Source organism: Ovis canadensis, chromosome 4 (genome assembly GCF_042477335.2).
Source record: "Ovis canadensis isolate MfBH-ARS-UI-01 breed Bighorn chromosome 4, ARS-UI_OviCan_v2, whole genome shotgun sequence".
NCBI lineage: Eukaryota > Metazoa > Chordata > Mammalia > Artiodactyla > Bovidae > Ovis > Ovis canadensis.
In genome coordinates, this window is record NC_091248.1 from 120,794,006 (window position 1) to 120,820,934 (window position 26,929).

Here is a 26,929-nt window from a genome sequence, read left to right on the forward strand (position 1 = left end):
CCCTTTCAGTGACCAGCTTACCCATCCATGGCCACATTCCCTCCTGGGATCAGAGACCAGCCAACCGCTGCCTGTTTTCCCCACACAGTGAGGTTTCTGTATCATTCATCCGATGGACCTCATCCCTTCTCCCTCCCAACAGACTGTGTAATCAGGCCCTCCCTGGCAGTCCTGTGGTTACGACTCCATTCAATCCTCAGTTGGGGAACTAAGATTCCACGTGCCTCCCAGTATAGTCAAAATAAATAAATAGAATACTTTTAAAGAGAGACTGATTACATCAAACTCTCTTGTTCACCAATGAACTACATAGGGAGGAATTAGGGTCTGTGGCATTCCCCCATCACCATCTCCGTAACCATGTCAATCCTGCCCCAGTTCAGGAAGATGCCGTACGTTAGGAATTCAGTCAGTTCAGTTGCTCAGTCATGTCTGACTCTTTGTGACCTCATGGACTGCAGAGCGCCAGGCTTCCCTGTCCATCACCAACTTCTGGAGCTTGCCCAAACTCATGTCCATTGAGTCAGTGATGCCATCCAACCATTCCATCCTCTGTCATTGCATTCTCCCCCTGCCTTCAATCTTTCCCAGCATCAGGGTCTTTTCCAATGAGTCAGTTCTTCACACTAGGTGGCCAAAGTATTGGAGTTTCAGCTGCAACATCAGTCCTTCCAATGAATATTCAGGACCGATTTCCTTTAGGATGGACTGGTTGGATTTCCTTGCAGTTCAAGGGACTCTAAAGAGTCTTCAAAACCACAGTTCAAAAGCATCCATTTATGGGACTCAGCTTTCTTTATAGTCCAACTCTCACATCACATTAGGAGTTATCTGATCTTAAACTCTATCACATTAGAAATTATGTGATTCTTAAATTCTAGCTCATGGCTTGAAGCTCAACTCCAATGTCATGTTCTCCCTTTTCTTCTCTCTGGATCCATCCTCACGCTGCCAGGCAAGTCCCAGCCCATCTTCTCTTCTTCACGCCCTTCTTGCAAAGAAGTGCACTGAATTAAAACCATCTCTTGACCTGACCATGCCCTGCTTCTTGCATGCAGAGCCTTGGAGGAAGAGGTTTAATTACACCATGCTCTTCTCTTGCCCCACTCGAGTATATGTTGGACTGTGTTTTATGGACAGTGGCTGGTACCAAGGACATTGCAAACTATTTCATTTCTCAGGACTCAAAGGCTAATGTTGGGCTCAGTGTGCAAGAAACAGGGCCAGAGGTGGCAGGGGAACAAGGGAAGGTGGCAGGGGCCTGAGTGTGTGGGTGGGGTACATCAGACCCCAGACAAACACAGAGAAAACAGCCTCTGCCCCCACCAAAGGGGCTTCCATGGGGTCAGAATCTGCCAGCAATGTGGGACACCTGAGTTTGATCCCTGGGTCAGGAAGATCCCCTGGAGAAGGAAATGGCATCCCACTCCAGCATTCTTGCTTGGAGAATTCCATGGACAGAGGAGCCTGGAGGGCTACAGTCCATGAGGTTGCAAAGAGTCGGACATGACTGAGCCCCCTGAGAGGGTGACGGACCCACAGAAGGTGGGCAGTGGGCAGCAGCTGGGAGGAAGGGAGGGTGTGGCATGCTTGCAGCCTGCCAGTCCTGAGCCTGGGACCAGGGGTGCTGACAGCTGAGCAAAGTCATGGGGCCTGGGAGCCACCCTGTCTTGCCTACCGGATTCACCCTCAGTGGGAGAGAGAAGATGAAGGGCAGAGACTTCTGGGTAAAGGAGGACCACTTGGCAACTGTTTCCTCCAGACCTGTGAGACCAGGGTGGTGGGAGCCTGAGAGTCCCTGGGAGGAGAAACTAGACATCCACCATAAGCACGCGCTGGGACCCAGGGGCAGGAAAGAGTCTGCGAGGCCTGGGTCGGAGGTCAGCTTCATACCACTCTCTGAAGCATCTGTCTGGCTCCCTTACCTTCTAATTTCTGAATCTGGGGGCCTTGACCAGAGAGAGATGAGGAGCGAAGGCCTGAGAGAGACTTAGGGGGAGGCAAAGATAGTGCGATCATGACTGCCTCCATTGCTGAGATGCCTGTGCCTCCACGTGTGTGCTGCTGTGTCACGGTCCCCATCATGGCAGGTAGACAAGTCAGAAGTCATCAGCAGAACTTCCCTGGTGGTCCAGGGGTTAAGAATCCTCCTGCCAATGCAGTGGACATGGGTTCAATGCCCGGTCCGGGAAGATTCCACATGCCACTGGGCAACAAAGCCCACGCACCACAGCTACAGAGCCTGAGCTCTAGAGCCCCAGGGGCTGAAACAAGGGAAGCACTGCAATGAGAAGCCGACCCACCACAACTGGAGAAAGCCCTCGTGCAACAGTGAAGACCAAGCGCAGCCCAAAGGTAAAGTCAGTAAAGAAGCCATCCGCTAGCCCCATGGTGGAGTGGGCCCCTGAGACTGGGTTTTGACCTGCACCCATCACCCTGCAGGGGCTCTGGCTCTCCACTGGGGATGAGGAAGTCGGCAGAGGACAGTGGAATGGCCCTAGGTTAGCTCAGAACCTAAGGCAGGCTGGCCCTGGTCAATGGAGGTGGAGGTGGTGGGGGGCAGGGAGGCAGCAGAGGTGGTGTTTCTTGGAGGAAGCTTGTGCTGGTCCCACTCAGTCGACTCCAGCGCTTGATCAGGGAGGGGTCAGGCAAGCAACAAGCAGGAGGAAGAGAAGCAACCACTGGCGCCTGCGTGCACGTGGCAGACCCCTCCTCAGATGCCCGCCACACTGCACAGGTGAGTGGGACCCCCACCTGGGCCCCACCCTGGACAGCAGCCTGGCCTCGCACAGCCCCACTCTGGCCCCGCGGGCAGCTCCTCGATGCCACGGACAACAGAGAAGTGGTACAGGCCACAGGAGACCGGTGTGTCCAGTCCCGCCCAGGCGGCTCCCTCCTGGCTGCCCTCCTGGGGGCAGAGAGAGGGGCCCCTTGACCCAAGCTCCCTGTCGATGTGACACCACTCAGTGTGTCAAGGACTTCTTTCCTGGCACATTGTCATATTTTTTATGAGCCTTAAGGAACTGCAGATGGAGACAACAGCCGTGAAATTAAAAGACGCTTACTTCTTGGAAGGAAAGTTATGACCATCCTTGACAGCATATTAAAAAGCAGAGACATTACTTGGTCAACAAAGGTCCGTCTAGTCAAGGCTATGGTTTTTCCAGTGGTCATGTATGGATGTGAGAGTTGGACTATAAAGAAAGCTGAGCGCTGAAGAATTGATGCTTTTGAACTGTGGTGTTGGAGAAGACTGTTGAGAGTCCCTTAGACTGCAAGGAAATCCAATCAGTCTATCCGAAAGGAAATCAGTCCTGAATATTCATTGGATATGTTGAAGCTGAAACTCCAATAATTTGGCCACCTCATATGAAGAGCTGACTCATTTGAAAAGACCCTGATGCTGGGAGGGATTGAGGGCAGGAGGAAAAGGGGATGACAGAGGATGAGACAACCGTTGGCATCACTGACTTGATGGACATGAGTTTGAGTAAACTTTGGGAGTTGGTGATGGACAGGGAGGCCTGGTGTGCTGCAGTCCATGGGGTTGCAAAGTCGGATATGACTGACTGACTGAACTGAACTAAACAGAAACAGGTGGGCCCAGCCCTGAGAGGTCAATGGTGCTAGCTCCCATGCCAAAGCCAAGGCGTTTTCTCCAATTTCGTGGAGTGATCTCAAGGCAGGAGGGCCCTTGCGTGCTGCCCCCTGTGCCTCTGATCTGTGCTCACAGGGCCCACAGGGGCAGCCCAGCATGGGGATGGGAAGCCTGGCCCCTGCCCACTCTTCTCTGGCTGCAGGCAGAGTCCTTCCCCAGGGTTGTGCCACCGTGTCACCAGAACTCAGAACCCCGTTAATCAAATACTTAGCAAACAGCTGAGAGGTGATGCGTTTTTAAAATCCAGAGCTACCTGTCCTCCCATCAGCTGCCTGCCTTTAGCAGGTCAGGTGCGTGGGAGCCAGACTGTTCCGCTCCTCTATTCAGGGCAGGGGGAGAGAAGGAGGGACACGGTGAGTGTTTGTGGGGGGACCCGAAGACTTCCCAAAGCAGGGACCCTGGTATTTCCTTTCCTCTGTCCCCCCAGCTGGTCCAGTCTCTGCAGTCTCTGTAGCCCATGAGCCTGGCAGCGTCACCCCATCGTGTTGGGTCCAAAACACTCCTTTAACCCTCCAGCACCAAGGGGATTCTCTTACCGCATCTGTCTTGCTGCACAGCGATGCCTGGGTGTCTCTCTTTTCATGTCATACTTGGGCTCCCACAGGCAGATGCAGAAGCTCATAGAATAGAATCCCATAGATGTAGAATCTCAAGAATCTCATGCCTTGACTACTTCTTACAGCAGGTACCACATGCCTCGGGTTTCCCAACCTTTGCCTCAGAGCGTTGCTTCTGGAAATCCTTCCCTCTTTTTCTCCTTCTTCATAATATTCCACTTCCCCTCCTTTCCCCCGCTCCCTTTCTCTTTCTTTGTCTGTCTCTTGAACACACGAAAGTATATATAAGCAGGGAAAATTCCCCAGTGATGACTGATGTTAGCATTTTTTTAAAAATCCTTTGCAATGTGCTTCCACCCCTATGATGTCTTTAACTATTACAATCCTACACAAAGGCCAGTATTTTTCTCTCTACTGCCCTTGACAGGTGAAAGAAATATCTGAAATACGTCCATAGAAGAACTTAGAATAAAAACAGGTCACTCATTCATAGATTTGATTAATGAATATTTATTACAGACTACATTGTACCAGAAATTATGCCAAGCACTGGGAACACAATACTTAATAATATGGGCATCACATTCTCCTCTGTGGAGCTTACAGTCTATTAAGGAAAAGATTAAAAAATGAGCACCCGAAGTTCAGGATGTATAATGAAAAGAAAATATAGGTGGCTTGGAAATTGAACAGGCAGACTCCAATCTAGCCTCTGAGCCAGTCTCCCACGCTCACCCCCTGCCCACCAACACACACACACACACACACACACACACACACACACACACACACACACAGTATACAATTGTTGAGACTCATAGGAGGAGCAGAAGTTACAAAGATGGAAGGGAGGATGGGTGCAGAGAGGTAGAAAGATCCAGAAACTGTGAACGCTGAAAAGGAGGAAAAAAGAGGAGGAACCAATAATGATTATCATGATGAAAGAGAGGCCCAGAGAAGACAAGGGTGAAGAGGCTAGGGAGGTTGCCAGGTGTCAGCTCAGGGAAGGGCTTCCAGACCACAGGTTGAGGCAAGACTTGCATCTGACAAAGATCAGTGTGGCTCCAGTGTGGATGGTGGAGTGGAAAAAACCAAGACTGCAGTGGGAAAAAACAAGATTACAGGAACCCACTCCTGGAAGGCAGTGGGGAGATCACAGGGGCCTGTTTCAGAAGATTAGCAAAAGAGTAGAGACAAGTGCAACAGTCTTCAAAGAAGTGAAAAAAGCAAGAACTGTTCTTCTTTACTACATTGTACTATATTGCATATGTTTTTAAAGGCATGTATACATAAGAATACTGGAGTGGGTGGCCATTCCCTTCTCTAGGGGATCTTCCCAACCCAAGGATCAAACCCAAGTTGCCTGCATTACAGGCAGATTCTTTACCTTCTGAGCCAGCAGGAAAGCCCATACATAGGTAGGCTTGGACATGCATAAAGTATTTTTGGAAGGATAAAGAACAAACTTACTACTGAATGTCCCTGAGGAGGTGGATACCTGAGGGGCTGGAATAGAGGCAAGAATGCTCTTTTCTCTGTATGTCCTATGTGCTCTTTGAATCTCGGGCCATGGGATGTATCGTCTACTCAAAAGTTATTCTTTTTCAAATGAGATGTTTTAGGGAGTAGAATCCACCAGACCTGAGACAGACTGCAGATGAGAGTTGAGATGGGTGTGTGAAGGAAGACGCCTAGGTTTGGGGCTTAGGCAACTTCACCTGCTTTTATTTGATTGGAAATGCTGGTGGAGGAGCAGGTTTGGTGAGGAAGAAAAGCTGTTCAGTTTGGGACATGTCGAGTTCCAGATATCTGTCAAATATCCAGGTAGAGTTGTCTAATGGAGAGGCATCTGAGCTGTCTCCTGGGGCTCAGGAGACAGAACTAAAGCCAAGATAAGAAGTCTTGAATCACAGACATGTGTGTCAATATCATCCATGGAGGCAGCAGGAACTTCCCAGGTGGTGAGGAAAACAGAGAGCTTCATGGACCAAAACTATTTAAGAGATGGGGAGAAGAGAGGCAGGCAGAGTGGGAGGCGGGCATGGCACTAGGGGCGTGCTGAGAGGGGGTGAGTGGTCCAGTGGTATTGAACCCTACAGAGTTTGTGCAAGACTCAGATGGTTCAACGGGGTCAGCTATGGGGAGATGACCTTGATAAGAGTCCTGTTAGTAGCTGGAGGGGGAAGGTCAAACCACAATGGGGTGGGGACTCACTGTGAGTTCAGCAGACAACAGAGTCTCCTTTTAAGAAGTTTGGCCCTGAAAAGGGAGTAAAAATATAGGGCAGGAGTCCAAAGGAGAAATTGGAAGGCGAAGGAAGGCAATTATAATCTCTTTGAGGATAGGAAAGAGCAGAGCGTGGTTATTTGCTGACTAGCATCATTTGGGGAGAGAAAGAGGTTGAAGTTAGAATAATGAGAGGAGTTAGAGGATACAGTGGTGGACAGATCTGCCTGAAGAGAAAGAAAACTGTATCTGGAATACAGATGGGAGTTTAGTTTTACACAGGAGAGGGAGAGCTTCCATTGTGAATGAAGATAGGAGGAATCACGCTGACTGAGCACATTTAGAAACGATACCACCTGTGAACCTCTGTGTGTGTGTATGAGTTATCCTGTGCATGTGTGTGTGTGTGAGAATGTTATCCCTCACCATTCCACACTCACCTGGGCCTTGCGTGTGTATCTGGATGAACCTAGGGGCAGTTTCACAAATCCCACTTACCTTTTTGCTCTTCCAGATCACAGTCCTCTTAAAAAGTTGCTACGGCCTTGTAGTGAGGATGTTGACAGGGCTGGGATGAGAAGGGCTGGAGACAGAAGCGAGGCTGTGATGGGTACCCCAGATACCTAATTTCCAATTTCCTTCCTGGAAAGGGATGGCCCATGCTCTGTGATTGCTGTCCACCCCACACCTCAGTGCAGGGGCAACGGAGCTGGGGCAGAGGGGAGCTGTTGCAGGATACATAGCTGGAAGCCTTCTACCTCCAGACACAAGGATGAACAGCTACCAACAGGCAACCTGAGTGACAAGCCAGGGATGGTCCCATAAAATAATTGATGGGGCCATCCACGCAGAGAGAGGAATACTTTGCCATCCATATTTAAAAACACACCAGGATGCAAATGAGATACACTTTAGACTCTAAGTCTCAAAACACAAGGATAAGACAACTGAAAAATAGCAACCCCCAAGCCCCCAAAACAAACTGGACAAAGGACTTGAAAAAACATTTCCCCAAGAAAAAAAGATATACAAATGCCAGTGAGCCCTGAAAAGATGCTCAATGTTGTTACTCATTGAAAGTGAAAGTGAAAGTCGCTCAGTCGTGTCCAGCTCTTTGCGACCCCGTGGACTGTATAGTCCATGGAATTCTCCAGGCCAGAATACTGGCGGGGGTAGCCCGGGGTCTCCTGTATTGCAGGTGGATTCTTTACCAACTGAGCTACCAGGAAAGCCCTGTTATTGGGGAAATGCACACAACCACAATGAGATACCACTGCCTAATAAAAAGATGGCTACTATAAATTTTTAAAAAAATCAGAAAGTCACGTTGGTGAGGATGTGGACAAACTGGAATCCTGTGCATTCCTTCAGGAAATGTAAACCAGTACAGCTGCTGCCAGAAACAGGATGGTAGTCCCTCAAAAAGTTTAATAAAGACGTGCCATAAGATCTAGCCATTCCACTTCTAGAGAACTGCTAGAAGTTTCACAAAACTGCTTTCACTTATCTTTTAATTGGCTGTCTTCTCTTTCCTACTCACCCACATTCCTCCCACCATCACGCCCCCACACAAGCCCTGCTGCTCCAAATCCTCAATGTGCAGCCCTTTGGGTCTCTATCCCAGTTTATCCTCCGCCTCCCTCCACTTCCCTTCATTTGATCCTTAGATGATCAACGGAAGTTTGGAAGTTTTCAGTATCCAAAGAAACTAAAAGCAGGAACTTGGAAAGATAATTGTACACCAATGTTCACAGCAGTACGACAACAGTCAAAGGTGGAACAACCCAGCTGTCCATCAGTGGAGGGAGGGATAAACACAAAGTGATCTAAACATACAATGAGATATTATATTTGACTTTTCAAAGGAATGAAATTCTGACTCATGCTATAGGATGGATGAATCTTGAAAACCTTATGCTACATCAAATAAGCCAGGCACAATGGGACTAAAGGTGGATAATTCCACTTTTACGAGGTAACTAGAAAACTTAAAATCATAGACAGAAAGTAGGATATTGGTTATCAGGGACCATGGGGAAGGGATGATGGGGAGTTCGTGTTTAATGAGTATACGATTTTTGGTTTAGAAAAGTCCCTGCATGAATAGTGGTGATGGTTGCCCAGCAATTCGAATGAACTTAATACCACTGAACGGTACAGCTAAAAAAAGCTTAAAATGGTAAATTTTATGTTCTGCATATCATAATACATTTTTTTTAATAAAGGAAGGATAAATAACCGTTCTTCTTGTAGTTTTCTAGTGTGGGTTTGGCTGTGAGGTGGGGAGGGGGTCCTATGAGGTACAGGAAGAGGTGAGGCTTACTACCTCAGGGCCATGCCCGGCTCCTGCTTCCTGAAGCCCTGGGAGACGTCACGGCTCACAGTCTAGTGCCCCGTGGGGCAGAAAAGGAGATGATGACCCAGGCTTTGGCCTAGCATCCCTACCTGGTGTCTTTCGTTGCCAAGCCTAACTCTGATTGAACAGATACCCTCTTTTCCCAAGATGTGGGACTTCCAAGAAGCCAGAAGGTACTCATTCCTGGGAATGCTGAGGTGACAGGTGAGGTATGGATGGCCTGGGAGAATTCTTCTGTCCACCCCTCACAGGGTTAACAGGCAGGAAGGGAGGATGCTTCACAAGCAGTGTCTCTCTCTCTCTCTTTGCCTTCACCCAGGCCCACCTGGAGTCAGGACGAGAGTAACAAGGGTCCTGATCATAACTGATAAACCCGATCCTCTCCATCCCCCTCCCCAAGGTCCAGTCCGAGATTCACGTGTCCCAGGGTGTTGCGACGAATGATCTCCCAGCCTCGGTGACTGCCGCTGCTTCGAGAGGTGGTCCGGGACAGGGAAGGGGTCGGGGGGGCCAGGGAGGCTCTGGCTAGAAGCCCGCTTTCAGTCACCGAGGGCCGTTTCTCAGGGGGATGCCCTTGTCCTTCCTCCTTGTCTGAGCCCTTGAAAGCTTCCACGTAGCGACGCGCTCGCAAAGTATTCTGGTCTTGGTTGGTCTCAACTCTGAGGAGGTGGAAAGGGAGAAAGGCTCAGCTGATCTGGGGCGAGACCGGGCCATGAGGAGAAGCCAAAGCGAACGCCGCACAGGTAGAAACCGGCAATGAGAGGAGAGCCGGAGGAAGCGAGCGGCGTTGAAGCCGGAAGACCTGCTAGGATCAAATGAAGGAAAGTGGAGGATAAACTGGGAGAGAGACCGGAAGTGCTGCGCCTTCAGGACTTGGAGGGTAGTAGGGCCTGTGGTGGGGTGGGGGGGCGGTGATGGCGGTGGCGGGGGGGGGGGAATGTGAGTGAGTATGAAAGAGAAAGCAGCCAATTAAAAGATAAGCGTGTCATAAAGATGAGGAGATGCAAGTCAGGTAATACATGAGAGAGGCAAGCCACGTCAGGAGGTTGAAGGTAGGGTATGAAGGAGCAGCTTAGCTTGCAGGCTAGACTAGAAGCTCTAAAAATACACTAGAGGGCTTTCCCGGTGGCTCAACGGTAAAGAATCCACCGGCCAATGCAGGAGACACGGGTTTGATCCCTGGTCCGGGAAGAATCCCCAGTGCCACGGCACAACGAAGCCCGTGTGCCACAACTACTGAGCCTGCTCTAAAGGCCGGGGGGTGCAGCTACTGACGCCCACACACCCTGGAGCCCGTGCTCCGAAACAAGAGACGCCCCCGCAGTGCGAAGCCCTTGCACTAGAGCAGCCCCCTGCTTGCCGCAACTAGAGGAAAGCCCACCAGCAATGAAGACCCAGCACAGCCAGAAAAAAATAATTAATTAATTAGAAAAAAAACTACTGGAAGTGGGGGTCAGGTGGGAACAAGACTAGACCCGTTTGAGGAGCGCATGCCCACAGTGGAGCGTGAATACGTGTTCGCCGCGGTTCACACATCACTGCCCTTCAGACATCACGGCTGGCGCTACCTCTTCGCACCCCTCCCCCAAACAGGCTAACACAGTCTCACTTCAAGGGGTGATGACTTCCCCTTCGGGTCCAATTTGGGATCCCGAGAATGGAGAGGAGGGTCATACGTGCAGAACCGGGCACCCTGGTTCCCACGGCCTCGCATGGGTGGACAGTCCACAGGTCTTCATGGTCACTCACCGCAGGAACCAGCGGTCCCCCAGCCCGTACTTGTACCCACAGATGCCAGAGCGCGGCCACAGGGTGCGAGGCATCTTCCTCTCCAGCATCACCGTGGTGGCCACAACCTAGGAGGAGATGAGAGACAGGGGAAGAAGCCAGAAAGAGCCATGAGGCTGAGCGGACCCTGGGGCTACTGACAGAGGGAAGCCAGAGGGGAAGGAGGGCACCAGATCAGAAGGGATGCGTGACAGCCACCATCCACCCCCTTGCCCGTGTGAGGTGCTGTGCTGCTTCCTTCCTCATCACTCACTGCAAAAGGAGAGACTATTTTATGAGAGTTTTGAATCTGAATTACCATTCAGATTCATGGAAAATGAGCCATCCCATCCAAACTAATATCTTTTCCTTTTTCAGAGGAAAGCCATAGACCAATTATTTGGATTTAAATAAAATGATTAAATAGAATTTCTGTGATCTTGGGGATAAAATGATAACTGCTGATATTGAGGGAATTTGCAGTGAAATTAAAAATACACCCATATCTTAAGAAGGAAAATAGTGGATTAATGACTCCAAACTTGGCAAGGAAAATTCTAGTGGCATGGCATGAGTCCTGTCCTTTACCTAGCCCTCATTAATAACTTAGATGAAACATAAGACAAGATTATCAAATATGCCTGTGAACCAAAGCTGGGAGTGATATGTATTAGGCATGATGACAAAGCAATATAAAAATGATTTTAGCAGATTGGAATGCTGGTCAAAAACCACTAATGTGAAGTTTAGGTAAACCCAATGCCAGGTCCTACATTTATAGGACTAAAGTGTCAGTGTTGAGCACAGGAAAACCTGGTAAAGGGGCTTAGTCAAATCAATCATGTAACAAAGTGAGGGTTCTATTTGATCATGAGTCAACTGCATGTTTGATAACAGCCAACTGCATATTTACAAAAAGACCTGACTCCATTTTAGGTGCTATTTATAGTTTAGTGTTCAAAGCCAGAAAAGGGATAATCCCTCTTTATGTTGCTTTCCTCCAATCACATCAAGATCGTTCTAGCTTTGAAAGGCCCAGGATCAAGGATCTAGGTCTGAACAGAGGATCATTCAGGATGGATTGGGTCCAGGAAGCTTGACTGATGGAATGAACTAGGAATCCCTAAAATAACTTAGTTCCCTACTTCATCTTCTGCTCCCATCTTTCTCAGCACTCCATGATTTTCTTGATCTTCTCTCTGCTCCTGGGTTGTGCCAAGTTCCCCCCACCCTCAGGACTTTCAATCATTCTATTTCCTTTCCCTAGATAGTGCTTTTTCTTTATCTTGAAAGGGACACTTATTCTTTCTTCCTGCACCATCATTCAGCCTCCCCATCTTCTTCTTGGAACAGAGCCCATCTGATGTTTAGGAAATCACTTCTTCTCTACTGTCAGTCCATCAGTTAGAACAGACTGGACCTCACACAGTCCTGGTTGATTCATCTATTCTCCCCAAAACTCTAACCACCACCACCAGTTCTCCAATCCTTGGCCTTAGGCTTAAATGGAAGGATCCACCTATGACCAAACTTGTTGCAATGAAATGGGTTCAGCGGACAGAAGGCTACAGAGCCACAGCATCAGGAGTCACCTAGAATACAGTAAGAAAGGGGCCCCTTGAGACTTTCCTGGTGGTCCAGTGGTTGAGAATCTGCTTTCCAGTGCAGGAGACTCAGGTTGGATGCCTGGTCAGGAAAGTAAGATCCCGCATGCTGCAGAACAACTAAGGTCACTGCAAATACTGGACCTTGGAGCTCTAGAACCCTTGCTCTGGCAACTAAAGAGGCCCCCATGCACCACAACTAGAGGAAGCCCCCATGCCAGAACAAAAATCCAGTGTAGCAAAAAAAGAAAAAATAAATAAAAAGAGTGGGGCCACTGGAATGGGCGTATCTACTCACTCCTTTGTCAGTTTAGAGCTTCTGTAAGCTATCTCAGCAACATGATGCAAGAGACTGACTTAGAGGAGTCAGGACAAAAGAGAACAACAGAGAAGCTCATGTATCGGGTGAGATGGAGTTCTTAAATGTTCCAGTTAGGATCAACACATCTTCCCACTGTCTTTTTTCCCAAGTCTATTTGAGTTTGGTTTTCTGTCCCCATAGCCAAGTGTCCCAATGGATAAAAATTCTAACACCCATTTTCTCCCCATATTCTTTTTTAAAAGAATATTTGCTTGACTGCACTAGGTTTTAGTTTTGGTGTGTGGGGTCTAGTTCCTTGACCAGGTATCTAACCCTGGCCCTCTGCATTGGGATCCCAGAGTCTTAGCTACTGGACCACCCAGGAAGTACCCCCTTATTCTTCATAATTGATGAATTATTACCCATGTTTAGAGGCTCATCTTAAATGTCAGTCTATCAGGAAAGCACTTTCTAACTTTCCAGTCCAACTCTTCTCTTGCCTCCTGTTCTTAGCATCTTCATTTCGGTACAACACGTTTACTCTTCTAATTACATGGCTTTCTATGAAGTTTTAATGTCTGTCTTTCCAGCCAGCCTGTAAGCCCCATGAGGGCACAGACTACGTCATCTTGCTTGTGCCGCCAAATCCCAGACATTTCCCAGCACAGGAGAAGCCTCCAAATAATTAGTGCTAATGAATGGAAAGTCTGAGGGGACAAACAATGTCTCTCTTCAAATATTTTAATGGTGCACAGAAGGGAGAATGTGTTGTGCATTATATAAGAGGAAAACACGGGGGCCAAAGAGTGGCCCGGTTTTTCTGTCTTATAGAAAGATAGATTTCAGCTCAATACAGTATGGACTTTTCTAATAGCAAAAACTTTTGAAATATGAAAAAGCTCTCTCCTCCCAACCTCTACCCAAATCCACATGATAATAAGGTCTTACTTAGCATTAAAGAAGACGCTGAATTACCCTCTGACCAATAAATGAGTATACAAGTATATGTTGGGTAGGAGCTCAACTAGAAGACCACTAAAGACACTACCAACTCTAAGATTTTATTAGGTTATGGTGATATAAAGAAAAGATAATAGAAAAACAGTTATAAAAGCAAATACAAGATAAGGTTCAAATGAAAAACTAGAATAGATAAAGACAAGAAAGTTAAAAGGTGAAAGATTTATATGATCTGAAGAGAAATCAGAGTATAGAATACATAAGAAGAAGAAAGTTTCTAGTTGCCTCTGGAGTCAAGGATGACTCTTGAATCTACCCTGCTCCTGTGGTTAACACACAGTTCCTGGGTGTTGATCCTAACCCTATGCTACCATCTTATCAACTTCTTGTCCTCCATCTATTCAAAAATTCCTCTGTTGAGATGACCACCCCCATTGGGTTGTTCCATAACTCTCCTAGGAGTCAACTACCATGACATATTCCACTTTGATTGTTCTCTCCAGCCCCTGACCCTCAGTAAGACTGACACCAGCAAACTTACCTGGGCCCTCCAGAGCTCGTCCTGTTCGTGGGCCACCCGCCAGTGCGTGTCGCCCATCATGGCGACCAACAGGTTGATCATAAGCAATGTGGCGATGATGGCAAAGGCAAAGTAGACGATGCTGTACATGAAGGGCAAGTCCACATCATAGTTGGCGGGCCCATCAATGATGGTGAGGAAAAGCTCAAAGGTGCTGAACAACGCCATGGGATAGTCATAGAATTCCCCCAGAGCGGATGGGTCCTCTGTCTGGAAAATGATATAGAACGCTGCTCCGCCCAGGAAGAGGGCATGGAGATCAGGAAACAGGGAGTTATCACAATAAGCCTGGGCCTGGTCAGTATTCATTCTACCTCCAATCTATATCTCCATACAATTACGCACACGCACATGCCTGCATGCGTGTGCATGCTTGCTCAATTGCTCAGTCGTGTCCAACTCTTTGCAACCCCATGGACTGAAGCTGGCCAGGCTCCTATGTTCATGGCATTTCCCAGGCAAGAATACTGGAGTGCGTTGCCATTTCCTACCCCAGAGAATCTTCCCCACCCAGGGGTCGAACCCATGTCTTCTACATTGGCAGGTGGATTCTTTACCACCTGGGAAGGCCACATACATGCACACACACATACACAAATGTAGATGTATAAATTATACATATTATATAAGTCACACTTTCCCTGTGTACTTGGCTAACCCTGAGACTATGACCAAGTTTATCACTCTGGATAATGGCAATACTCAGAATTTAGCCAACATCTATCATCTATCTATCTATCTATCTATAGAAATATATAGTATATGTCACCTAACTGGTTTTTACATTTTTAGAACCAAATATTTAAAAGGAAAATTGCTACAAGAATGCATGAAATCTCCAACAGCTTTCAAGAACTGAGCACATGAAAAGTCTAAAAGAAAAGAACCTAAGACCAAAAAATCTCAGTGTTCTCTAGATAATCATCCATTATCCTGAGATTTCCTGAGTGTTCTGGAGCATTGCAAAAAATGTGATATGTAGACTACTGGATGGTATTAGGTACCCTGGAAACTTTACTACAACATCAGAACCTCTGAAAGCCTCATCCCTGTGTGGGGAATGGAGATCTAAATAAAGGGACCCCGAGAGCAGAGCTAGGGTCTATGACAAAGCATGGTTTTGCAAGAATCAAGAACAGATGCTTTGGGAGGTCTGTAGAAAATGGCTCTGCTACATCCCCTCATTCTGCATACGCATAGATGAGGGTGGGGAGGAAGGGAACATGAGGAATCCTCCAAACAGACAAAGTTTTACCCTCTCAGAGTTCCCATCTTGGTGTAGTTTTTCCATCTACTGTTTTCTGGGAACCCCCATTAAGCAAGGGAATGCCTAAGACAGGAATGGCATCCTTTGTACTTAGAGCCCAGGGTTGGGGTCTTCACACGTCACCCTGTACATCCACCTGCCTTCCAGGGGTTCAGCCGCAGACATGGAGAACTGGATTAGAGGCCCCAGTGTTTGCTTTTCCTTCCTCTCTGCCTTCTCCAAAGAACTTTCTTCTCCTTGTTCACTTGTGCTCTCCCTCCCTCGCTCTGTCTCATCTTCCCTGTTCTGGATGTTTCCTCTCCTCCTCTCCCTGCTCCTTGGGCCATGACTGGGTCCCCACTGGTCTTGTGCTTCAAGCCTCTCTTCACACCCGTTTCCTCCCTCATTCTTCAAACCCTCCAAACCCTTTTGTTGTACCTCCTTCTCCGAATTCCTTTCTTTTCTTTAACCTTTGACTACATAAATGAAAAAAGGGGGGCACTTGAGGCATTATTGAGTGCTTTTCATTTATTCTTCTGAAGTGTCAACATAGAAGAATTAAATAGTGAACTTTTTGCCTATGGCGCCTTTCACAACTGGCCCGTCTTTCCTGTTTCATATCCGTCTCTCTTCAAGCCCTTTATTTATCTCTCCTTTAAAGAGGCTGCAGGGCAGTTAGTCAACATAAACATGATTGACCCAGAACTTTAGAGCACATGAGTTCATGCTCTAGGCCAACCTTAGGGACCCTGATCCTAAGCATATGAGCATGTTTTCAATTCACTTTCTACTAGGAAGGGAAAAAAAAGCATAAAGGGAGTACAAACAAGAAATAAGTGAGAGCAAGATGAGAGAGAACCTTCTGGAGAACTGAATCCCACGCTCTGGAGAAGAGAGTGACGTTCTCACCTGAGGCAAATCCCACGATAACCACAGCCATCAGCCAGCAGAAACGCAACAGGTCTCCAAAAATCATCTACAGAGAACAGAGAGGGGAGGGAGGATGGGGGACGGCATCTCCACCTGCCTTTTAGCAGCTACTGCTGCTAGATGGCAAGTCACCAGAGTTCCACCAGATCTAGTAGGAGCCTCATTTTTTTTGTTGTTGTTGCTCCTACTCCCTCCCTTGGTCTGGGAAAAGTCCAATGTCTGAAAGTAGAAACTGTGGGGAAAGCACTTTTTTTTTTTTTAATTTTTGCTCCCACTCCCTCCCTTGGTCTGGGAAAAGTCTGATGTCTGAAAGCAAGAGAAACTGGAGAAAGCTCTGACCTTCTGGATCATGATGGTGAAGGGGCCCAGCATCTGGAATCCTCGAGCAAAGTACATGACGCTGCACCAGCCCAGCACCAGGGCGAAGGACATGGGTACCACCTCCCCGCTGGTGTTGGTGAGCCGCATCACCATAGTCACCAGCACCAGGAAGGAATAGGTGATGCTGGGAGGAGAGAGGGGAGGGGGCCATGAGAGGAGGGACTGGGAATATTCTAGGTCCCTTCTAGCGTGGTGCTACCTTGCCCAGAACCCACCGCGCAACCTCCTAAACACATACACAATCACACCCATGAACCCACTGGAGAAAAGTCCCTGGAGTCGAGGGTCCCAGAGAGGGGTAGGGAGACCTGAAATGCTTCTGGAAAGGGAAGGCAGGGGCCTGGAAGGAAGAACACTCACGTGATGACGTGGAATGGCCCCCCAAGGACAGTTTGTCCAAAATAGCGGGAGAAACCGACCCTGAAGATATCCGGGATCTGGAAAAAGGCGGGGCGGGGAAAGAAAACTGTAGACTTCAGTTCAATAAATCACAGCAACATCTTTTAAAATCCATTTCCCAGAATAATGGAAATTAAAGCAAAAATAAACAAGTGGGGCCTACTTAAACTCAAAAACTTTTGCAGAGAAAAGGAAACAAAAAACAGACAATCCATAGGTTGGGAGGAAATATTTGCAAATGATGTGATTGATAAGGGATTAGTCTTGAAAATTTACAATCAGCTTATGATACTTAGTAGCATCAAAACAGAGAAGGAAATGGCAACCCACTCCAGTATTCTTGCCTGGAGAATACCAAGGACAGAGGAGCCTGGTGGGCTACCATCTATGGGGTCGCACAGAGTCGGACACGACTGAATCGACTTAGCAGCAGCAGCATCAAAACAAACAACTCACTCGAAAAATGGTCAGAAGACCTGAACAGACATTTCTCTAAAGAGGACAATAGACATGTGAAAAGATGTTCGACATAGCTATCTATTAGAGAAACGCAAATCAAAACTACAATGAGATATAATCTCACACTGATCAGAACGGCTATCATCAAAAAATCCACAAACAATAAATGCTGGAGAGGGTATGGAGAAAAGGGAAACCTCCTGCACTGTTGGTGGGAATGTAAACTGGTCCAGCCACTGTGGAGAAAAGTGTGGAGGTTCCTTAAAAAAAAACAAAAACAGAACTACCATATGACCCCGCAATCCCACTCCTGGGCATATATCCAGAGAACAACAGGATCTGAAGGGATACATGTACCTCATTGTTCATTGCAGCACTGTTTACAGTGGCCAAGACATGGAAGCAACCTAAAAGTCTGTCAACAGAGGAATGGATAAAGAAGATGTGGAGTATATATATAAACACACACACAATGGAATATCACTCAGCCATTAAAAAGAATGAAATGAGGCCATTTGTGGCAACATGGATGGAACTAGAGAGTGTCATTCTGAGTGCAGTGAGTCAGATGGAGGAAGAGAACTATCATATGACATCCTCTATATGTGGAATCCAAAAAGAAATGATACAAAGGAGCTTACTTGCAAAACAGAAAGAGATCCACAGACTATGGTCACTGTGGGTGGAGGGGTGGTTGGGGACTTCAGGAAGGTCATGTATGCACTGCTGTGTTTAGAGTGGATAACCAATGGGAATCTATTGGACAGCACAAGGAACTCTGCTCAAGGTTATGTGCCAGCCTGGATGGGAGGGGAGTTTGGGGAGGAATGGATACACGTCTATGTATGGCTGAGTCCCTTTGCTATTCACCTGAAACTACAACATTGTTAATTGGTTATGCTGCTGCTGCTAAGTCGCTTCAGTCGTGTCTGACTCTGTGCGAGCCCATAGATGGCAGCCCACCAGGCTCCCCTGTCCCTGGGATCCTCCAGGCAAGAATACTGGAGTGGGTTGCCATTTCCTTCTCCAATGCATGAAAGTGAAAAGTGAAGGTGAAGTTGCTCAGTCATGCCTGACTCCTAGCGACCCCATGGACTGCAGCCTACCAGGCTCCTCTGTCCATGGGATTTGCCAGGCAACAGTACTGGACTGGGTTGCCATTGCCTTCTCTGTAGTTAATTGGCTATACCCCAATAAAAAAAGTTTTTGGTGTTTAAAAAAAAAAGATAAAAGACTTCAGTCTGACGGCTCAGCTGCACCTCACCTCTAGGAATAGGATGATTGCTGACCCGAGGACCGTCATCAGCTCCCCCACCAGCCGGATTTTATCCTGCTGAGTCACGTAGGCTTCCTGTGGTGAGATATTCAGGATCAGAAGTGCTTTCTGATGGACTGAGAGGCAAATCTTTTTGAGTAAGTGGTCTAAAGCGACTCAACTCTATCCGAGATGAATAAAAGCTCCCCTTACCACCACCATTACCACCATCACCACCCACCCCCACTGTATTTGTCATTGCAGCTCAGTCTGTGACCAAGGCATGAGTCTAAGTAAACCAAGATGCAATATACTGGGCCGGCCAAAAATACATTTGGGTTTTTCCATACCATCTTACGGAAAATCTGAATGAACTTTCTGGTCAACCCAATACAGTATATATATGTTCCATATGCCAACAACTTGAGTTACCACCTAACAACTCACTTCTTATGCTGTTGAATTATAACTAACGATGATGTGTGTACTGAGGGGCTAAGGTCACATTTACGTGCATCAAGTTAAGAAAGTTAAGTTATTAGTGGCTTGGGCTGGTTTCAGCTATGCTGAAAGGCCAGCTTTTCCAAACTTGCTGTGGTTCCCAGCAGGTAGAATATAAACACACCACAGAACTTGGGTTCTGGGATGGACCTCTAGACCCTGCTAGCTCCAGTGAGACCTTGAATCAGTCACTAAAACTCCCTGAGCTTGGGATATCTCATCTGTAAAATGGAGACTATAATGGTTACCTCCTAGGGTTATTGTGAAGACCAAATCAGATGATGTATTTGGACGTATTATTAGCCACAGAGCACTATAGATGTATTCATGCTTTGTGCTAAGTCACTTGAGTCACGTCTGACTCTTTGTGACCCCATGGACTGTAGCCCACCAGGCTCCTCTGTCCATGGGACTCTCCAGGAAAGAATACTGGAGTGGGTTGCCATGCCCTCCTCCAGGGGATCTTTCTGATCCAGGGATCAAACATGTGTCTCTTATATCTCCTGTGTTGACTGGTGGGTTCTTTACCACTAGCGCCGCCTAAGAAGCCCCATAGGTAAATTCATTGTGGTTTTATTATGATTTGGCAATATAGAAAAGGGCTAGAGACACTCTATGATTTTCAATTCTAAGGAGGAACTCTGTCTTATCCTGGATGGTAGGTGTCAAAGATATAGGCCTAAGGTCAACACGAATAAAAACCATCCTCCTCTGCACTCCTTACTTCACAATTAAAAGCTTGCAGTGTTACCCAGATGCAGCAATCAAATTCTACAATAATGCTCCTTAACTTTTTTGAAGTAATGAGCCCATCTGAGAATATCATGAAGACCACAGGCCCTCTTTCTGGAAAACTGATCACATACATATAACCTCCAGATGAAATTATACAAATAACTTCAACACATGTGAGTACCCCTTAGACTTTTGGGAATTCTGTTCTCCAAGGTCATGTCTTTGAATTGTGCACTCAAGATAGGACTTGAGAGTCCCTGGGGATGATCTCCGCTGAAAAGGATGGGATCCCTTGTTAGGCATGAGAATCACCAGTCATCTCTGTTCTACTGATAAACAGAACCTCTATGGGCTACTTCAGTAGTGTACTCACTAGTCCAATGAGAAGCATAGCTTTTGAAACAGGAAGAGATGCTATGTAGTAGGGAGGTGCTCATGGCTCAGTCAGTAAAGAATCTGCCTGCGGTGCAGGAGACCTGAGTTCCATCCTTGGGTCAGGAAGACTCCCTGGAGAAGGAAATGGCAACCCAGTCCAGTACTCTTGCTTGGAGAATTCAGCCTGGACAGCTGGTCAATGGGGGTTGGGTCACAAGAATCAGATACAACTTAGCAACTAAATCACCACCTCAGGAGGTGCTCTAGGTATAAAGAAGGCACCCATCAAGTATCCTGTGGCCTCTAAGAGGGTGTGTATCAGCTCAGAAGAAGCCAAGGATATAGTCTTTCGGGAAGAGTAGAACCAGAGTTACTAAGAGATGGTAGAAATGTTTCAGATAAATCGTATGGGACCAGGGAAGAACAGGAAGGAACTGGTGACTATGTACCTCTAGTAAACAACGTTCTCTAACAATCTGTGAATAGACTTCAGTTCTTTTGCTTTTGCTGTTCCTTAAAGAACTGATGTCCTGCCAACTTTTCTGCTGTTTACTTTTCTTGAGAAACTGGACAATTTTATTTTATCATATAGTGAGCGGTTTCCCTTTTGCTTTGCTTTCAAGGAAGCTCAGAGTTCTTTTTTTTTTTTTTTTTTAAATCTCCAGCTCTAGCAACTGTCTTTGAATACCCTCTCCTCCATCCAAAGATTCAGATCATAGATCTTTGTTCTTTTTCTTTATCTTAATGTTCCTGTTGCATCTGACTTTCACTGTAAAACAGGCCAACTCCTTTGGAGAATCAAGTGGTAGGATAAATAATAAGTTTGTTAATTGTAGGGACAAAATAACACTAGATATAGAAATAAAATAATGGCATCTGTGCCATGTATGTGTCTATACACAATTTTTTTTAAATTATTATTCTATACACAATTTTTAAGAAAACTTTGGACCTTGGTTGCATGAAATTGAAGTTGCTCAGTCGTGTCTGACTCTGTGACCCTATGGACTATAGCCCACCAGGCTCCTCCATCCATGGGAGTTTCCAGGCAAGAATACTGGAGCAGGTTGCTCTTTCCTTCTCCGGGGAATCTTCCCAACCCAGGGGGTAGAACTCGAGTCTCCCACATTGTGGGCAGGCTCTTTATCATCTGAGCCACCAGGGAATCCAGGGCCTTGGTTGCATACAGCTGGAAAATTGCCACCAACTTTTTCTTTGGCTCTACTAAGAAGAGGAGGATACCTGTTGGCCAGGAGCTTTGTGGGGATTAGAGTACCCCTAGAGGACAGCAGGAGAATGGTATCAACACTCTTGGGATGAAAATGTAAAAATCCAACTAATGAAGAATACTAGGAACAATTTTGTTTACCATATACTCCTCCTGGGTCTGCCCTTCATGAGCACCGCTTTGCTTGTTCAACAGATTCCTTTCCAAGCAGGAGTTACCCTGCTCAAGTTCACTAGTAACAGAGGTGTCCAGAGATGCCAAGCTTTGGCCTCTGTTCCACTTGGTTTGGGGTTTCCCTGGTGGCTCATCGGTAAAGAATCCACCTGCAATAAAGGAGACCTGGGAAATGTGGGTTTGATCTCTTGGTTAGGAAGATCCTCTGAAGAAGGAAATAGCAACACATGCCAGTATTCTTGCATGGAAAAATCCCATGGACAGAGGAGCCTGGTGAGCTACAGTCCATGTGGTTGCCAAGAGTCGGACATGACTCAGCGACTGGACATACACACGCACTTGATGTCCGACTGCCCTAAAGTAGCTGTCTCCACCTCTCTGTCACTTAAAGTAGCCTGCAGAGCACCACACTCTCCTGCAAGCCCCCTTCCTTGCTGCTCTCCAAGACCACCACACAGACCCTTTCATAAGGTGTTTTTTTTTTTTTAATAAAACCACTCTCTCTGGAAAACAAAGAGTAACATGCATGTGTGAAAGTTGGAATGAAAAGAATAGCAGTTCATACAACTCAGCAGCAAAAAGAACAAACAATCCGATTAAAAGCTGGACAGAGCACCTGAACAGACCTTTTTTCCCAGAGAAGACATACAAAGGGCTGGCATTTGTATGCCAAAGGTACAGAAAAGATACTCCGCATCGCTAATCATCAGGGAAATGCAAATCAAAGCCACAGTGAAAGATCACCTCAGACTGACTAGGATGGCCATTATCAAAAAGACAAGAAATCACAATTGTTGACAAGGATGCAGAGAAGAAGGAACCCTTGCATACTACTGTACACTACGTAAATTTGTGCAGCCACTGTAGAACACAGAAGGGAGGCCCCCCAAAAAGTTAAAGTGGAATTACTACATGATCCAGCTTCTAGGTATATATCCAAAGGAGCTGCATCATAAAGCAATTATCCTCCAATTACAAATAAATTAAAAAATAAACAAAGGAAACAAAAACAGAATCTGGAAGAGATATCTGCACTTCTGTGTAAATTGCAACATTAGTCACAGTAGCAAAGCTCTAGGAACAACCTAAGTGTCCATCAATCAACAATGGATAAAGATGTGATATATATATTACACACACACACATATGGGCTTCCCAGATGGTGTGAGTGGGCAAGAACCCGCCTGCCAATGCAGGAGACATGAGAGATGCAGATTTGATCCCTGGTTTGTGAAGATCCCCTGGAGTAGGAAATGGCAACCCACTCCAGTATTCTTGCCTGGAGAATCCCATGGACAGAGGAGCCTGGTGGGCTGCAGTCCATAGGGTCGCAAAGAGTCCAACACGACTGAAGTGACTTAGCATGCATGCACACACACACACATACATATGTATACATACAGGTACACGTATATATGTGTGTATATATGTACATACATACACCAGAATATTATTCACCTATGAGAAAAGAGGAAATCTTGTCATTCTCAACAATATGGATGACTTGACGGCATTAAGCTAAGTGAAATAAGCCCATCAGATTAAGACAAATACTTCATGGTTATCACTTACATGTGGAATAAAAAAAAAAAAAAGGCAAACTCCTAGAAAAAGAGAGTAGAAACGTGATTGCCAAGGGCTGGGGGCACAGACAAAATAAGGAGAGATTGGTAACAGGATGCTAAATTTCAGCTATAAGAGGAATAAGGTCTGATGGTAAAACAAGATGATTATAGTTAATTACACTGCATTATACAACAGAAATTTGCTAGGAGAGCAGAACTTAATTATTCTCACAAAAATAAATAAACATGTGAGGTGATGAATGTGTTAATAGATGAGAGGAATCCTTTCACAATGTATATGCATATCAAATCCCTGCGATGAACACTTTAAATACCTTACAATATCAATTGTCAATTATATCACAGTAAAGCTGAAAAATAATGATAGTAGTGAACTTTTAAAACATTTTCCTTTTCTTTGATTTCGAGAGGAATTCTAGTATCTCACACTCATGTGTAATATTGGCTCTTGTTTGGAAGAGATACTCTTTTACAAAGTGGAGAAAGGTTTTAGTGTTTTAAAAATGGACAGGGGCACTGAATTATAATGAATGACTTTCTGAGGTCTGTTAAACTGACAATCAGAATCTCCTTTTCATCAACCACGTTTGCACTTCTAGAATTAGACCCTAAACTCAAAGTGGTAATAAGTTTTTCTTTGAATTTTTCAGAATTTTACTCTTTGGGGATTGCATTCAAGATTTCCTATCTACAAGGAAAGACCCATATGCAGCTCTCTAGATTCGTGGTGCTTATGAAAAGGTTTGGGGACCAAGGGTATGTTTAGCAAAGTGAACTAACTGTAAATTCACTTTACTAAAGTCCTGTTCATTTAGCCTCCCAAATTCTCTCAAATGCTCCGCTGGCTCTCAATCCATAGCACCACTGCCTTAAAGCAAACCCATGGCGCCCTGTACCCACTGCCCGCTCATTCAACCCATTCCTTACCTTGTTTTTGCATATATCACGACCTGGTTTCTCTGCTTAATACCTTTCCTAGTTCCAGCATGTCTTTGGAATAAAAATGAGGGGGGGGGGAGATGGGAGTGATGAGTATTCTTTAAATCTGTATCATAGTAGAAATTCAGTAGCTCATGTCTAAATTTAGTTAATGAATAGAGATAGAAGTATATTATTCAGTGGTACAGAGGTAACAACAGGGACCCTAAAGAGGTAACAACTGGTTGCCTCCAAGAAGTAAGGCATGAGTGAGGTGGGCAGGCCAGTGCGCTGGTGGTCTTCATTATACTTGCCACTGGATTTTTTAAGTCATGGGCATGTATTCTTTACTTAGAAGTGCTCACTGTGAAACAGAAATGAAAAATATTCAGACTACCAAGCATGATGCCCAGAACCCTTGCTGGGGTTGCACGTGTGTTCTTTTAGTTAGAACTGTGCTTTGTGAGATAAGAATAAAAACTAAGGGACTTCGCTGCAGGTTTAGTGGTTGAGACTCTGCACTTCCATTGCAGGGGGCACAGGTTTAATCCCTGGTCTGGGAGTCAAGATCCCACATGCCATGAGGTGAGGCAAAAAAAGAGAAAAAAAAGTTTCCTCTTTTTCCTCTATTTTTAAAACATAAGACTCAGCACAATGGCTTTGCTTGCCTGGTTCCTGCCCTGGGTCCCCATACTCTGTGTCAGCTCCAGCCATGTTGATTACTAGGGTCCTCAACTGGTAAGACAGGTCCCCATATGAACTGTGCCCTATTCTCAGAATGCCTTCCTCCACCAGAGTTTTCTGATTCACTGTTAACCTTAAGACCCAGGTCACAGCATTCCACCTGGGTCTCCTTCCCTGCCCGTCTGCCCAGATCAGCTGTCTCCCTGCAGGAACACGATGTCAGCCTCCGGTCATAGCCCTTCCCCAGCACACTGCAGTCATCTGGACGTTTTCTGTCTCTCCAGGAATCTTAGGGTTCCCTTAAAGCAGGGACCTCTAATTCCTTCTTTTTATCCACAATGCACACACAGTAGATGCTGCATTCACAAGGAAGGAAGGAGAGAAGGAAGCAGGTAAACAGACAGGCGCTTGCTGAGCATGATCTAAGAGCTGGAGGGAGGCAGAGGGGAACCAGGAAGCAAGGGCAGGGAGGTAAATGGAGAAAGGATGATGACGAACTGGGCTCGCCTGGAATTTCCAGATTCCTAGCTCAAGGTCACCTAAGCAGGCTTAGTTAATAATGCACTGAAAAAATTCTCCCCCCAGCTCCTTTAAAAAAATAAGCATCTTTCAACAATGACTAGAGTTCTTAACCTCTTTGTATGGCTTAGAATTTCAGGAGTTGTCAACGGCCAGAGCCCCTTGGAGGCTGACCAGCCTTACTTTGTTAAGAATCTGCTTACAGAGAGTGTCCTGCTCACCAGCTGGTTGAGCTCATTGTCTTGAAGGAAATGCCCAGAGAAGGGTGGGCCTAGCAGGGCCCAGGTACCACTGTGGGGAAGGATGGGGAGCAAATGCAACCACTAGGAGGGGGAAGGCACTGGAAACAGTTGTCAGACCCCATCTGAGACCCTCTCCTTCTCCCCGAGATTCTTGCAGAGGAATGAAGCTCCCAGAAAGAGACATGCTTGTTCATCACTCATACAATCATTAATCTCATCTTCTAAACTGTGCGGGGATTCCTAACCAGCTTATCCATCAGAATCAGCTGTGGGCGGGGGGTGGTGGTACTTGTGATCTAGTGGGTGAGACTCCATGCTCCCAATGCAGGGAGTCCAGGTTCGATCCCTGGTTGGGAAACTAAGCAACTGCAACCAAGCACACGAGCTGCAACTACTAAGCCCGCACCTGCTCACTGCAAAACTAGAAAAGCCCGGGCGCGACAGTGAAGACTCGGTGCAGCCAAACATACACACCTACACCTACACATACACACACATACATACACATACATTCACACACAAACACATACACACACATATACACATACATTCACACACAAACACACACATTCACACACAAGCACATACATACACACACACATATACATACATACATACATACAAGAATTGGCTGGGAAGCTTTGTCGCAACACATATGCGTTGGCCAAACCTGGAGACTCTAATTTGGTGTAAGAATCAAGCATCTTTCTTTTTTTAAGATGCAGATCCCCATGTGAGAACCACTGGGCCAAAAAGGGAGGAAGATCTCATGGTTACCTTATAAGTCTACCTTCCAGGGGCTTATTTTGTGTCTTAATCTCTGTGTTTTTTCAGGAAGATTAACCCAGCAGATGTCTTCTCTCTACGGAGACATCCTTATCCATTCCCACAGAAGCAGGATTTACCTTAGCCACCAAAAGGTTAATCACATAAAAACTGGGGCCCATGTTGATCAACAACAAGCTGAAGAATTGATGCTTTTGAACTGTGGTTCTGGAGAAGACTCTTCAGAGTCCCTTGGACTGTAAGGAGATCAAACCAGTCAATCCTAAAGAAGATCAGTCCTGAATATTCATTGGAAGGACTGATGCTGAAGCTGAAACTCCAATACTTTGGCCATCTGATGTGAAGAATTGACTCATTGGAAAAGACCCTGATGCTGGGAAAGATTGAAGGCTGGAGAAGAAGGGGATGACAGAGGATGAGATGGTTGGATGGCATCACCGACTAAATGGATGTGAGTTTGAGCAAGCTCTGGGAATTGGTGATGGACAGGGAAGCTTGGTAT

At 46.3% G+C, this 26,929-nt stretch overlaps 1 protein-coding gene across 1 annotated transcript in view; it reads right to left on the bottom strand.

The window, feature by feature from the left end:
• Window positions 1-7,301: 7,301 nt before the first annotated feature.
• Window positions 7,302-26,929, bottom strand: part of TRPV5 (transient receptor potential cation channel subfamily V member 5) — a 31,907-nt gene continuing 12,279 nt past the window's right edge. Inside the window, exons 10-16 of the mRNA XM_069587008.1 lie at window positions 18,689-18,775; window positions 16,927-17,003; window positions 16,525-16,690; window positions 16,165-16,231; window positions 13,971-14,239; window positions 10,547-10,653; window positions 7,302-9,456 (exon numbers count right to left, since the gene is read on the bottom strand). Coding sequence (XP_069443109.1) covers window positions 9,156-9,456; window positions 10,547-10,653; window positions 13,971-14,239; window positions 16,165-16,231; window positions 16,525-16,690; window positions 16,927-17,003; window positions 18,689-18,775 — 1,074 coding nt within the window. The 3' untranslated portion in view covers window positions 7,302-9,155. The remainder of the gene's footprint in view (window positions 9,457-10,546; window positions 10,654-13,970; window positions 14,240-16,164; window positions 16,232-16,524; window positions 16,691-16,926; window positions 17,004-18,688; window positions 18,776-26,929) is intronic.